Consider the following 15,086-nt stretch of genomic DNA (forward strand, 5'->3'; position numbering starts at 1 on the left):
CATCCATCATATTAGAAACAAAAGGATGAATTGAATTTGAAAGGGCCCTCACAAGCCAAGAGGGGTCTTGAGTGGCAGAGCACCACTACACACATCCATTTAGTAATGAATAAAGAGAACTCATTCTCGTTGGTGTAAATTCAGTTGTAAATTCAGTTTCCCTCGGCGTGACAGATCAATTGCACAGCAAAAGAGAGGTGAGCAGAGGTGCCGCCGACAGCTGTGCTACTCTAATTATCATCAGGCAGATGAGGACGCAGCACCTGTGTTTCGTTTGCACGACGAAAGCAGAGCGGTACGAGCATACCGTGACACAATCATCCACTTTCACAACAAGGCCCTCTCTTCTGGAAATGTCACGTCCTCCCCCTTCTTGACAGTACCGGAGGGACTTTTTAGCCCTTTGCCACCGACATGTTGCTGGAGTCAATCTGGAACCTTCTTGTGTGTTTCCACAGCTGGTTATGAGCTGGGGGTGTCATAATGTCCACACCGAGTAAAGAAGAGCAACTCAAAAAAAGACAAAACTAGAGATAATCAACAATGTTAAATAGTTACATTTCTCAATGCAATTTGTGGATGTTGTTATTTTCCCCAGTTTAAATGACAAATATATATATATATAGTAATATAATATATATATATAGTATATAATGTCTAAATGTCATTGCACTGCATAAAAATACCTAACTAAAACTTTCAGTTATTTTTAACATACTGGCTGTTCATTAGTAACACTTTACAATAAAGACATTAATACATTAGTTAATATGAACTATGAGCAATATACAGTATTTTATAGCATTTATTAACCCTTGTTAATGATAGTTAATAAAAATACAGTTGTGCATTTTTTGTTCATGTTCACCAAAATCACTTTGAAAAAAAGTTACAAAATACATTATATTATAGAGATTTCTTGCCCCCAAATGAAATTTGTCATAATTCATTCACTCTACGCTTGTTCCAAGTTAATTTCTTCTGTTGAACACACACGCACGCACGCACGCACACACACACACACACACACACACACACACACACACACACACACACACACACACACACACACACACACACACACACACACACAAATATATTTTGAAGAATGTTAGTAAACAAACAGATGCTGGAAGCCATTGTTTTTTAAAGTATTTTTTTTTCTCCATACTGTGGAAATTAAAACCTACCATCAACTGTTTGGTTACCAACAGTGGCAAAAATATATTCTTTTGTGTGTGTGTGTGTGTGTGTGTGTGTTAAACAGAACAAAACTATTTTTTTGGACAAACTATTTCTTTTTGATTAATAAATGCTGATAAATTGTTCATTGGTAGTTCATGTTAACTAGTATAGTTAATTGTGTTTCGATTCACAAGGCCCCTGTGCAGAGTGCACTACTCCCTACACACTAAGCAGGGAAAATTATTTAAAGAAGATTAAAAAGAGTAGGCATTTCAAGAACTATGAAATACAGTAATATGTGGAATGTATGTAAATATATGTGATAAGTATCAATATAGCATAAATGACCATCTTTTCCCAAACATACTCATGTGTATTCATATAAAAATATAGAATTGCATATTTAAATGGCATTACTTCATAACTTCTAAAAACCTAAATCTAATTGAAATTGTAAATTGTCATACATTTCCATTTTTAATATGAAAATAAACATTATTTGGTTATACTGAAAGTCTACTTAACTGTTAAGTGACCCATGGGCTTGATAATTACGTTGTAACGATCACATCTTATGCGATTTATGCACACAAACATCTGCGTAGGAACCACACTTGACATTAATTAAACTAAATAAAAATGCCAGAGACTTAAATCTTGTTTACAACATTCATTTTTGCCATAATTCAAGTCCTCAGGTTGTGCACAATGACCGGCAAATCAATTTCCCTCTCTACTTCTGTGAAATTATTATATCGGTGCACACTTGTCCCTGTTTATAGTGCCACTTTGTTTCAATAAGTTATCTTATTTTGTTAGATTTTATTTGCTTTCACTATTTTTACTTGACCACTGCATCAAAATCAGCATATAATAACTGAATCAAATTACTTTGGATATTAAAGCATAAGAGGCATAGAGCCCATAAGACTCAGATGCAAGCGCAGCCACAAGAATAAGAGCCATTTTGATGGAAAGTAGAGTATTTGACAGCAAATCTGGAGTGCTCTGTCAAAGATATCGCCTGTTCACCCGTCAGTGCTCATCTGTCCATAGAGCAAAACATTAGCGCTTAACGCTGAGGGATCAGCCACGCTGTAGTTATACATCATTTAAGCCAATGAGATCTGAAGTGTTCTGCCATTAAGAGCCTCGCCACTTTATACGGTCCAGTAAAGTTTTCATTGTTTAATCACCACGACTGACCTCTCACCCCATTCTGTTGGAATCATCTGCCAGGAACCAATGCCAACCAGAAGTGAGGACAGATTTGGTTGTTTTTCCATTTACATGCATTTACGTCCTCGACAGATGCTTACTGACTCAAGCAACTTGCAATATACTTCACAAATCATGTTAATGGCAAGTTACTGGCACAAATCACATCACTGGCGCTTCTCCAAAAACACTGCATGAGAAGTATGGGAAGATACAGTATGAGCATGTGGATAAAGAGAAGCAGAGAGAGGGAAGGGACGGATGGACGGACGGACAAAAAAACAGCTCTTGCAGAGTGACTGCTGTAAATGAAGACTCCTGCTGGGCTGAAGCTTTGATAGCTAGCAAAATTACAGCATTCAGGATCAAACGCAGCATGCTAGGTCCACTTTCATACGCTGGCAAGCCTGGAACAAAGTCTGGCCCAAAATAGCACGCCAAAAAAAGACACCTAGCTACAAATATACAGGGCTTCAAGGTTGAGTCTGCTGGCTTTAACTCACACCGGCGCTCCTATGTGTCTCCCTGTTGTGGGCCGCTGCTTATACTTCATTATTCATGCTTGATCAAGTGGAGTGATCCTAATTTAATATGTAATCAGTGATAACCTGAGAGACTGAGATGACCGCTCACCATAATTTGATTAAATAATGGTGGCCAAAGTCTGAAACCACAAGTGAATATGCATCTATTTTGCTAATCATTCTAATTTTAATATAACTTTTGGTCAAACTTTAGCCAAAAAACATTTAACTTTGTCTTTTGGCTTAATTAACTCCTAACTGGCTGTTTGTTAATAGTTAGTAAAATAGTTGTTAAGTTTAGGTATGGGGTAGGATTAAGATATCTTAAATATGGTCATGCAGAATAAGGCATTGGTAAGTGCTTTATAAGTACTAATAGACAGCCAGTATGCTAGTAATATGCATGCTAACAAGCAAATAGTTAATAGTGAGAACTGGTCCCTAAACTGAAGTGTTATCAAAATGTATTAGAAATTCTATTAGCAGCTGAACAATCTGATTGAAAAGTTAAATTAACACAACGTAATGTAACATGATGTTTGTTGTTTTAAAATTGGGCAAATAAATTAACATTTTGTTATGCAAGTAATGTAACATGACAACATGGCATTTGTTTTAAACTGATAAGATTACAAAAACATTAGTTAGCAACATTTGATTGAATTTGCAAAAAATACAAAACATTCTTTTAAATAATATAATAGTTTTTATAAATTGGAAAAAATACACAAACATTTTGTTAAATAACAATGTTTAATTTAAATGAGTAAAAATACAAATTATTCTTTTAAGTAACATAATATTTCTTATAAATTGGCAAAAATAAAAAAAATTGTTACAACACAATGTTAGTGTTATTTTAGTATTGCTGAGATACTATTATAGATTTTATTAATATTTTGAATCAGCATTTATTTTTATATTTTCCATTTGCAGTTTACTTTTAATGTTAGAAATGTTAGAAATGATCAATTTTGCCTTTGCAGCTGAAATAAATTTTAAGCAATGTTTTACTTTTTTGTTGTTGTTTGTTTTAGTTTTAGTTAACTATAATAACCTAGTAAAACCTTTGATTTCATTTTGGAAAAAATACTAATCATTCCTTTAAGGAATGTAACATTTACTTTGAAAAAACAAAAAACAAAAACATTCATTTATGCATCATCACATACACAACATTCTGGATTTTAATTTGTCTAAATACAAAACCTTTGTTTATCTTGAAGTTTAAACATGGCATCACAATTCCAGCCCTACTGTATTTCAAATTCAAGAGATGCAAAAGCAAATGCATGAAACACATCTATTTATGAAAATGAACAAAAATGCTACAAAAATAATAATGAATGAAAATCAGCATCACCGCCATGACACAGAGTACCCTTAAGGGGCAAAACTACGATTGGAATATCAACACATGAATACAAATTTTCTGTATGAATGTATTCAGAAGAGGTCTCAGGCTCCACAGGAGGTTCTGTCTGTTGTGCTCTTGGATTTCAGGCCTGGCCTTTGTCCCTCATCTAGTTCCCATATCTTTGTCCTCTTCTGAACCTGTGTGTCATTCAGGTTCAAAGGCCTCAGCCTTAAGCACAGCCGTGCCGCTCTGTAGTGGCTCCTGAAGCTCTCAAAGGCTTTTGCCTTTCTCATCTGTCACCCTCTGTACTAGAAACACACCATTCATATTTATGAGAAATTAGAGGAAAATCTTTTTTCCACTCACCTTTTTTGTACTACAAGTATATGTTTTTCTCAAGTGACTGACTTGAATAACAATGTAATTCACTATCTATACATATATTTATTCTACTCTAACAACAAATCTTTTTTGCCAAAAAGGTTCCTGTACTTGACTTACAAGATGCAAAATCACATAGACTGTTTTTTTTTTACTTTTACAAGAGCTGTCACTTCTTGTAGTATAAAATTGCAGTATAAAATAAGTCGTGTGAGAAAGGAAAGTGACAGTATGCTGTGAACGTACATTTATCAGTAATAATGAGAGAAGTCAAAAGCCACACTCCAGGCCCTCGCAACAAATTTGTCTTTTCTCTCTAGGCCAGATGGGAAACTCCATCATTGCATTACATGAGTGCAGGAGCATCTTGAGCACCCGTGATAAAACAAACAAACAAACAAACAAACAAACAAAAAACGATTAGACGTTCATCTTGTACACACTTCTATCTTCAGACCAAACTGTCAGTCTCAGAACAGCTGTGTACAGAAATATGAAATGATACAATCTGAATGATATAGACCTCCCACATATTACAAACATGCTTGCAATCTAACCAGCACGAACACACCCACACACACAAGCATGAATGCACACACTGAGGGGAAATTAATATGTTCTGCATTTGTATGCATACGGAAGGAAATTAAATTTGTACACAGAAATGGGTGAATGTCATAAAACCTGTCAAAAACACGTCTGTTTTACATTCTGCCTCTAATATGTATATATATATATTGAATCAAATGTACATTATAATAAAAGAAACAAGTTCTATTTTGTTAACAGAAAATATGAAATCTATTTTGTAAAATTAGAATTTAGTTATTAATAATAATAATTAATAATAATAATAAACTATGGATATATAATAATAAATAATAAATAAAATGTCAATAATAATAATAATAATTAAATACAATTCATTAATTGTTTCAAATTCAATTCAAATTCAATTAAAAAAAATATTTTTTGCTGTTTTAAATAAAATATAATTGTATTACTGTATTTTTTTTACCGTAATAGAGTGAAAATAAAATAACTGAATTATGGCCATTCTACAAACTATTAGTTTCATCACAAACTTTAAATAAATAAATAAACAAATACATATATAACAATTATTTTTAAAGTATACATGCATTAAAGTACTGCTAATTTAATCTTAATACTCCTAGTTTTATTTAAAATATATTTTCTGGTGTTGGAGGATATGTAGAAAAATTTTGGGTTTTCTTGTAGAACTATGCAAAACTGTTGCAGCAGGTTAAATATTTATTCCATACTTTATCGTACTGTGTCGGTCACAGAGACCCGGTAAGCCTGGTTTCACTCAAATATGAAATTATCCCTTATTAAAGAGGCCTCTTGCTAAACTACAAACTCCTTTCTGTTTTGTACTCTCTCTGTCTCACACACACACACACACACACACACACACACACACACACACACACACACACACACACACACACACACACACACACACACACACACACACACACACACACACACACACACACACACACACACACACACCTGCTTCTATAAACACAATGACCCCTCCCTTTAGTCCATTAGAGACAGACAAACCATTTTTTTAAATACAATAACAGGAGCACAATGACCTTTACTCATAGACAGAGGACAGAGAACATCTGACCCCCCCATTTCATCATCCCAAAGCAGCTAACAACATCCCCAGCGCTAACCAAACCCTGACCTACTGCAAAGACAAATAACAGTGCCTGAAAAACAAATAAAATGTCAGCATTATAAATATTCATCGAGGTGTATTATAGCTGATGTAAACATTTAAACTTTCATTAAACAAGGCCTCATCTATGACCTAAGCAGTCATTTATAAGATGTGACTATGAATATTTATGCACGTTGCTCACTTTGGAAGGCAAGTTGCCACTGATTATGAATTATGAAGACATTAAGGAGTGATGCTTAGTCAGTTGAGTACACACAGTAAACTTGTTTCAAGCTGCATTATTCATTACCTGTATGACAGTAATATATTCTTCTGACTGCTGCTTTGGAAGAAAATCCACATATAATTTTGCACTGACTTGTGACGACATTATGTCAGCTAGAAATCCATTAAAAGACATTAAAGCATTCACATAGGACAACTGGAATTAAGATAGAATGAATCGGCGGTTGGTTTCAAGCGAATGAATGAAAATATTTCACTTCATCCAGGTCTCTTTTGTTCTCTGTGCTTTAAAGTTAACTTTACTGTCTGACGGAGCGAGAAACTGCTCCAAACAATTCAGTCTGCATCACGGCGGCAATTAATCAATATAAATTCTCTGTTAACCCGCGTTATTTAATTCTTCCCTTAGTAATTTACTTAGTCTGTTTGCTTGTGTCTTCATGTTTGCCAGCGGCAGAACAAATGCTTATAGGAAAGTTGACTTCAGAACGATGGGATTGCTGAGCATGATGTGTCAATAATCATTTATGTATTTATTAATTACAGCTGCACACTGTAGTCATGGCTTAACGCCTGCCATTTGGTTGTTGTGTTCATCAGCTGTGGTTAGGGATCATTTTTAGAGCGTGTCACTGACCACACGGGTCATTACGGTAATGATATGAATGATTACTTGGTAATATGATCTGGGCTTTGGTATGTTGCGCTCATGACAAAAGAGAGCCAATGCCAGCACTCACCTCTTTCTCACCGCAGATATTACTGATGATGGAGTTGGATGCTGGGCTGGCAGAAGGACCCAGGACCGCCACAACCCCCTTGGACATGATCTGGCACACTGTCAATAGTTAAAGGAAAGACCAACTGTCATTTATTACAGACAGAGAGCAGAAGGAAAGCAAGATGTTACCCTGCCAAGAGTGCTGCCCCAGCCCATTTTTATTCAAGTATAGCGTATCTGCCATGTAAGTCTGTTATACCCAAACAAAGCAAAAAGTACAGAGGATTTTAGCATACTCATTCATCGCAATGCCAGTTGTTTGGCTGGCACAGGTGATTTGAAATTTCAATGAAAACAATATGTGACTAATTACTTTTGGAGCTGCAATTAATTGATGATGACACCAATTTAAAGGCAATTATAATAATAATAGATTTAAAAACAGGTGATTTAAAGCCACTGAAACACAATCAGCACCGAAAGAGAAATCATTTTGCTATATCATTTTGCATGTCAAGATGTTTTTTTTCTATCTTTAATCTTTATAGACTTTGAACAGTTAAATACACACCTGTATGTCAAAATGCACCTGTATGTCTTTGAAAGTATTCTTGTTAAGATAGTAATTTAGGTCTTAAGACGAAGCAAACAGCTTTGAAAGAAAACACATGTGTAACAGTATATTGGAGCTGGGCAGCTCTTAAAGTGACAGCAGTCTAATATTCCTGCTGTCTGTCATTTATGTTAATCAAACATCAAAAGAAAATCTCTCACTGCCATTGACTAAATCACTTTTGTAACTTTAATAAGAAGAAATATATATTTACACAGAAAATAAAAAGCAGTGTTTTTTTTGGGATATTGACACTGTTGACAAGAAATATGAAATTACATACAGTACATAAGGAACTCATCTAATATAATGCTATATTTAAAATATTTACATGTTTGCTTGCAAACAGATATACTCCATTAGAACAAATGCCTACTTTGGAACAACCTTCAATAGAGAAATATGATTTTTGGGTCCAGATGGTGTAGTTACTGAATCTACCAACAGAGGCTAATGGTCCATGCTACTCAGCCAAAACCTGAACCTTTGGTGTCCACTCAATCTGTTCTAAAATAAATCTGTTCCCAAATAATTCCATTTTATTCAAGAACGAGTTTTAAAGAGCCCACTATTATCACAATCTATCAGAGGCTTAGCACTGTTATTAATCTGCTCTTTTTCAGTCTCTCACATAAAATTACATTTTATTATTAACTGACCTTTGAGTGAAGAGTGTTTTGAAATTATATTTGTGATTAGGAGCAGGAGGAGGAGTAAGAAGTAGATTTGTTTCACACACGAGCAGGGCAACGGTCTGAACTCTAACAGAGTGTCATTTCACATGGGTTTATAATCCCTTTCTGTTTTAATTATGATGGTGTGGGCAGTTTATGAGCCAGATACTGGTGCTCTGAGCACTTAAGCAGGACATGCTGGGAACAAAGGAAAGGGAAACAATGTGATTACAAAGCACCAGTTGATGCAGAGTTTTTTTTCATAATCTCATAGTAACCAATGAAATGCATACACCTGTGGAAGCCTCTTTTACTTGTCTCCCCATAATACATTGCAAGCATATCACTGCACTGCCCTGAATGGTGATGAGCAGCATTTTAAGGATCACTACACTTTGCTACAGTGAATACACAATCATTGATTTCACAGGTCAACTGCTCTCAGTTGGAAATCAAGTGTAGCCTACAGGAGGTGGACACCCTTATGGATTCATGTCAACCTTGCTGTGCACTGTTATTTCTCTTAATACGGCTTTCAGCTTGTTAATGCAATTAATCACAAATAATCTCATGATTTCTTGGCATTAACACTAATTCAGACAGGACCACTTTTGCAAGTTACTTGAGTTTATTGAACTCAATTTATCTTTGGCGGTATGCTTCCTTATGGGGGTTCTTGCTCCCAAAGTAATTGAACATACAAGAGCTACAAGAGGTAACATTAACCCCCCCGGAACCATCAGCTTGGAAATACATGACAATTAAGACACTTAATAATGTCTTTAAAAGCAAACAGTGGTAATCGTGTAGATGTGGCAGTGGGACGTCTATCCTATAGCTTGGTTAAGAGGATGAGTGTCTCTCAGCAGTGAGGTCCATGCCAACCGGGACTTGAAAGCCTTAGTGATCTGAAACAAAGAGACGACAAGCAGAAGGTGCGCGGTAATATGCTCATGCTTATAAGGGGGAGGGAGGGTTGCGAACCATTTGAGCATACTTACCGAGCAGTAGTGCCACGTATATACAGTACAGACCAAAAGTTTGGACACACCTTCTCATTCAAAGAGTTCTCTTTATTTTCATGACTATGAAAATTGTAGATTCACACTGAAGGCATCAAAACTATGAATTAACACATGTGGAATTATATATGGCATTATATACATAACAAAAAAGTGTGAAACAACTGAAAATATGTCATATTCTAGGTTCTTCAAAAAAGTCACCTTTTGCTTTGATTACTGCTTTGCACACTCTTGGCATTCTCTTGATGAGCTTCAAGAGGTAGTCACCTGAAATGATCTTCCAACAGACTTGAAGGAGTTCCCCGAGAGATGCTTAGCATTTGTTGGCCCTTTTGCCTTCTGTCTGCAGTCCAGCTCACCCCTAAATCATCTCGATTGGGTTCAGGTCCGGTGACTGTGGAGGCCAGGTCATCTGGCGCAGCACCCCATCACTCTCCTTCTTGGTCAAATAGCCCTTGATGCCTTCAGTGTGACTCATGTCACACTCATAGTCATGAAAATAAAGAAAACTCTTTGAATGAGAAGGTGTGTCCAAACTTTTGGTCTGTACTGTATGTCCCCTTGTCTAATAGGAGAATGGTAGTGATTGGAGCGATTTGACAGCTGACCGCATCAGCTGGTCGCAGACTATGCCTCCGTGGCCTGACTGAACTAACTCCGTGCTCAATTAGTAGTATATGATTCTTAAAGGGTTACTCCACCCCAAAAGGAAAATTTTATCAATAATCACTTGCCCCCATGTCATTCCAAACCCGTAAAAGCTTTGTTTGTCTTCGGAACATAATTTGAGATATTTTGGATGAAAACCGGCATTGATGTGTGTAGGCTACAGCCTGCAGCCCTGCAGTCAGTCAGGAAAAATCCTGGTGTCCTGCTGACTGATTTGGCCACTTCTCCATTACTTTGAATTATTTAACATTCATTCAATTTAGTATTAGGCTACTTTATATTAGTGCCTGCCTAGCTTTCAATTGTGACCAGAGGACAAGATTTCTTTTTGTACCTGAAGAAAACCAAAATAACGACTTTATTCAAAAAATGTTCTCCTCTGTCTCTCTGCATCAATGTAGCGCCATTTTGGAGAATATGCACTGAATGTAAGCAGCATACACTCTTCTGTGTCAGCCGCGACACAAGGATACGTTTTCTATGTGTATTTACGCTTTGATTTGAATGAAAACAGCGCATCTGTGCAGCACAGCTGACAGCTTACTTTCAGTACATAATCTCCAAAATGGTGCTACAGTGATGCACAGAGGATACAAATTGTTGAATAAAGTCATTATATTTGTTTTCTTCGTGTACAAAAAGTTTTCTCGTCGCTTCATAACCTTACGGTTAAACCACTAGATGCGTTTACATGGACCCTACTAATCCGATCGTAATAGGGCTAGAAGCACAATCAGGATGTAAACACGTCAATCGGATTGAATTGGCCAAATCCGACAAAAATTTCGATCGGATTGTAAGGGGTGGTTTATTCCTTTTGTAATCCGAGCGAAAGGACATGATAAACACTTGATCGGATTGAAAACCGAAACTGGAAAGTACTGCGCATGCGCAGTGATGTAGAAATAGCGTAATGATGTGTGACGTGCGGAACGAGTTGTTCTTCCAGGCGAATGAAGTGTCATTAAAAGTGTCCCATCATTATAAAACTCCCCTTTCACTCAGTGTCTGTGAAGTGGAGCAGGACAACGTCCCACCAGTCCTTGTTTAAGACTCTCATCAACAGGTGACTGTTTTTGGGTGCGGGAAGGAGCACTTTTACTACTTGTTTTTTTTTTTTTTTTTTTTTTTTAGTAACATTAAGCAGCACAACAGTTAATGTGCTGGTCGTCGTGTAATTAGGACCTGAAGTAGATAAATATCACGTGTGCTTTTTAAAACAGTATGCCACAGCATCAGGAAACTCTGTATATGCATACAGTATGCACATGTCAAAAGAGTAAATCCGATCAGAAGCTTGTGACATATAAACGCATATCAACCTGATCACTTTATTTAGTGGTCATTTAAACACTACGCTCGAATTCGTCAATCAGACTGAATTAATTCTGATGGAAGCAAAAAGTGTCCAATGTAAACGCACCTACTCACGGCAGATGGACTATTCTGATGATGTCTTTCAAACCTTTCTGGACCTTGACAGTGTCATTTACTTGGACAGATAAGCCTCCCGGTTTTCATCCAAAATATCCTAAATTGTGTTAAGAAGACTTTTACGGGTTTGAAACGACATGGTAGTAAGTGATTAATGATAATGTTTAAGGGTGGAGTATCCCTTTAAAAAACAAATCTTCCAAAAGGGATTTTTGCAGTGATGCCACAAAAGAACAATTTTGGGTTGCCAAACAATCTTTCACAAAAGACACTGTGGACCATGGATTGTGGCTGGCATCAGGACGTCTTTGTTCACTTCAGATCACAAACATTAGTATGCAGACCACACGCAAACACACACACAATGTGGGATGAGGGAAGATGCAGGCTTCAGCGATTTCAGACGCGAGTATGCTAGGGCAGGTAGCGGCGGTGTGACATTTCTCCATTCCTGGGAGTGTCACTGATCCATTTCTAATTCAATTCCTGCATACTGCAAGCTATTACAATACTGAATTAGACCAAACAGGGTTGTGCGGCTAACCGTATAGAGAGCAAAAGAAAACTGTTTATATCTATCAGGAGGGGCATTTTAATGGCTCTGCCTCATAAGCCCAGAGAAACCAGGATTTTTTCATCCAGGCTTTTCATCCTTAACTGCCATGTGTCTCAACAGCTCTGATTGTTTAAATTACAGCTCGTCGTCTCCTGATTTTAGTGCCGCCTACTTTCATTGACAGTAGTCATGTTTAATATCCCTCTGTGAGTGAGCAACTCTATTTTGTTCTCCCCAACGCTATTCGATTCAGGATTCGCAAGGGAAACATTATTAAATCTACGGCATCAGAGTAAAGAAGGCACACAAAGATTGACTGGCAGTTGTTAAAGTAAACACTATTCACACTATTCATTTGAAACCCACTGACTGTCGGTTTAAATTTTAAAGGCAGAGTGAATTTCAAAGTCTGAGCCCACACTGAAAATCTCAGATTCAAAACCAATAAACTTAAAGATTTATGATACTTCAAAATGTAAAACAAAATATTATGACCCAAAATTCATGTTAACTTTTCCCCTTTAAATTATGCTCATAGTTAAAATAAATAAGTGATTTTGCAAAATGTAATTGTTGTGAAATATAAAACTAAATAAATGATTTTGTAAAATTTAAAACAAAAATGTACAACAAAATTAAAGAATGTTTCAGATTCTGCACTATTTTTTTCTGCAGTCAATTTGTGAAATAAACAAGTTAATAAATAAATCTCTTAAATTCAGATTGATATAGATCCAGTTGAAAACTGAATCTAATTGCAGTTTGTGTTAATAAAATGTCTGTAATGTAATTTGTATATGGTGTAATAGCTGGCCTTAAAGAATGGCTTTACAGTAACCAAGGAAACAATTAATTGTTCCAATAAATTCCTGCATACCTTCTGACTACAAAGACATCAGAATATGACAGCACACTTGAAAACCTGTTAATTTAATTGCTTTCACATAATGGTCCCTTTCTTTATCACAGAATCTGCTACCAGCCAAGAACATATGGAGAGATGAAACTGACAGACACTCTATTTAAGCATGTATATAAGCCTATTTTTACTTGTGTGACTGCACTTCATTACAAAAGTTGGAAAATATTAAAACAAGAAAATTTTTATTTCCTTTAGAAGATGTAAAAGATATCAGGGACATGCTCATACTTAAATAACAAAGTTTTGCTGTTTAAATAAGTCTTCAGTGCATGTCTTGCAGAAGGAATGCCCTCATGAGGACACAATTATCTCATAATTTGCCTTTAACTGTGAATCATTATAATACCTTCAACTGCTGAATAAAAGCTTTGTGGGGTTTGGGGGGAGGTGTCTACTGGTTCCCCGCAGTCAGCAGAATTGAGAAAAAAAGTGTTTATTACATTTCAAATTTGGATATTTATCTGACAAAAACGCATGGATTCACTACAGGGGGCCTTTATTCACCCCCCGGAGCTGTGTGAGATACGTTTTATTACAGATGCACGCACTTTATTTAACGTCTTCTGAACTGCTGAGAACAAACACCTGCTTACCCCCATTGAAAGGCTTGGAAGAGCAAGGACAATATTTAATATAACTCAGATTGAGTTATTCTGAAAGAAGAAAGTCACATACACCCAGGATGCTTCGAGGGTGGGTAGAAGATGGAGGAATTTTAATTCTAGGGTGAACTAACCCTTTAACTTATTGAGAGAAAACTGGTAGTTCTATGTGAAATTTGAGCTCCCCCATATGGTCTAAATGGCATAATCATAACACCCTGCGAATATTTGACTGTGAGATTGGTTATTGAATCAGGCTCCTCGAATCGAACTGTCAACTATTCGGAGTCACCCCTTATATATATATATATATATGTATATGTATACAATGTATAGAAATTATACTGTATTTAAAATGATATACATCTCAAAAATGATATAACTCATTTGAATACTCACTAGTTTCCCCTGTCTCGTATTCACTGTCTCGGAGCAGCTCAAAGATGTCCACCTCCAGCTTCCCTGTGGTGGAGCGGTTGCTGGAACGGTTGATGCTGTCTTTCGCCAGAGTGATGGCCAGTCGCTCCCCGCGGCTACACTCCATGGGGTCATCAAGAATGGCAGCTGGGACACAGTTCAAGAAGACAGAGAGAGAACCAGAAAGTGAGACAAGTTATTTCGAAAACACAACTGTGACAAGATTAAGAAGTCCTCATGATACTGCAGAAATCATTCAAAACAGTGAAGAATGTAGACACAAGTGCTTCTGGGCCAACTTTGTTTGCATATTAAAGAGCATTCGTTCATAGTAGACAAGATTAATGCTGTTCTTTGACAGTTTTCTTGGTAGACTGACACAAGTGCTCCATGTAGTGTTTTGCTATGAATGACTCTGTCACAATGTTGTGTAGTAAATATCCAATATCCTTGCTTATATGTTTATAGTCACTGGCTGCTTAGTGCTATTAGTGTACATACTGTATGCTCACTTTTGTGAATCCATATTTAGTGAATCCATATTCCATGCTTAGAATAAGGCTTAGCAACAATATATGTCACAGCCAGTATCTGACGCTCAAGGATATTAAAATCTATGTAAAGCAAATAACATTTACATTTACATGAGAAAAGTCTAACGATGTCTGACATCGATTCAACAGCAAAATTCCCACTTTTTGCACAAAACTGCAGATGGAAAGCTTTATGCATGCCCCTGCCATCACTTCAAAACCACTATAGGTGAACGTCTTTCACTTTTGATGAATGTCAACCTATTTTCAAACTATCATTGTGATATTTCTGTTACCTGTCATGTTGGCA

At 36.4% G+C, this 15,086-nt stretch overlaps 1 protein-coding gene across 1 annotated transcript in view; it reads right to left on the minus strand.

Moving 5' to 3' along the window:
• The window catches only part of grik4 (glutamate receptor, ionotropic, kainate 4), a 355,049-nt gene that overhangs the window by 111,312 nt on the left and 228,651 nt on the right, over positions 1 to 15,086 (minus strand). Inside the window, exons 4-5 of the mRNA XM_059513707.1 lie at positions 14,226 to 14,390; positions 7,351 to 7,448 (exon numbers count right to left, since the gene is read on the minus strand). Coding sequence (XP_059369690.1) covers positions 7,351 to 7,448; positions 14,226 to 14,390 — 263 coding nt within the window. The remainder of the gene's footprint in view (positions 1 to 7,350; positions 7,449 to 14,225; positions 14,391 to 15,086) is intronic.

This window comes from Carassius carassius, chromosome 28 (assembly GCF_963082965.1).
Source record: "Carassius carassius chromosome 28, fCarCar2.1, whole genome shotgun sequence".
Taxonomy (NCBI): domain Eukaryota; kingdom Metazoa; phylum Chordata; class Actinopteri; order Cypriniformes; family Cyprinidae; genus Carassius; species Carassius carassius.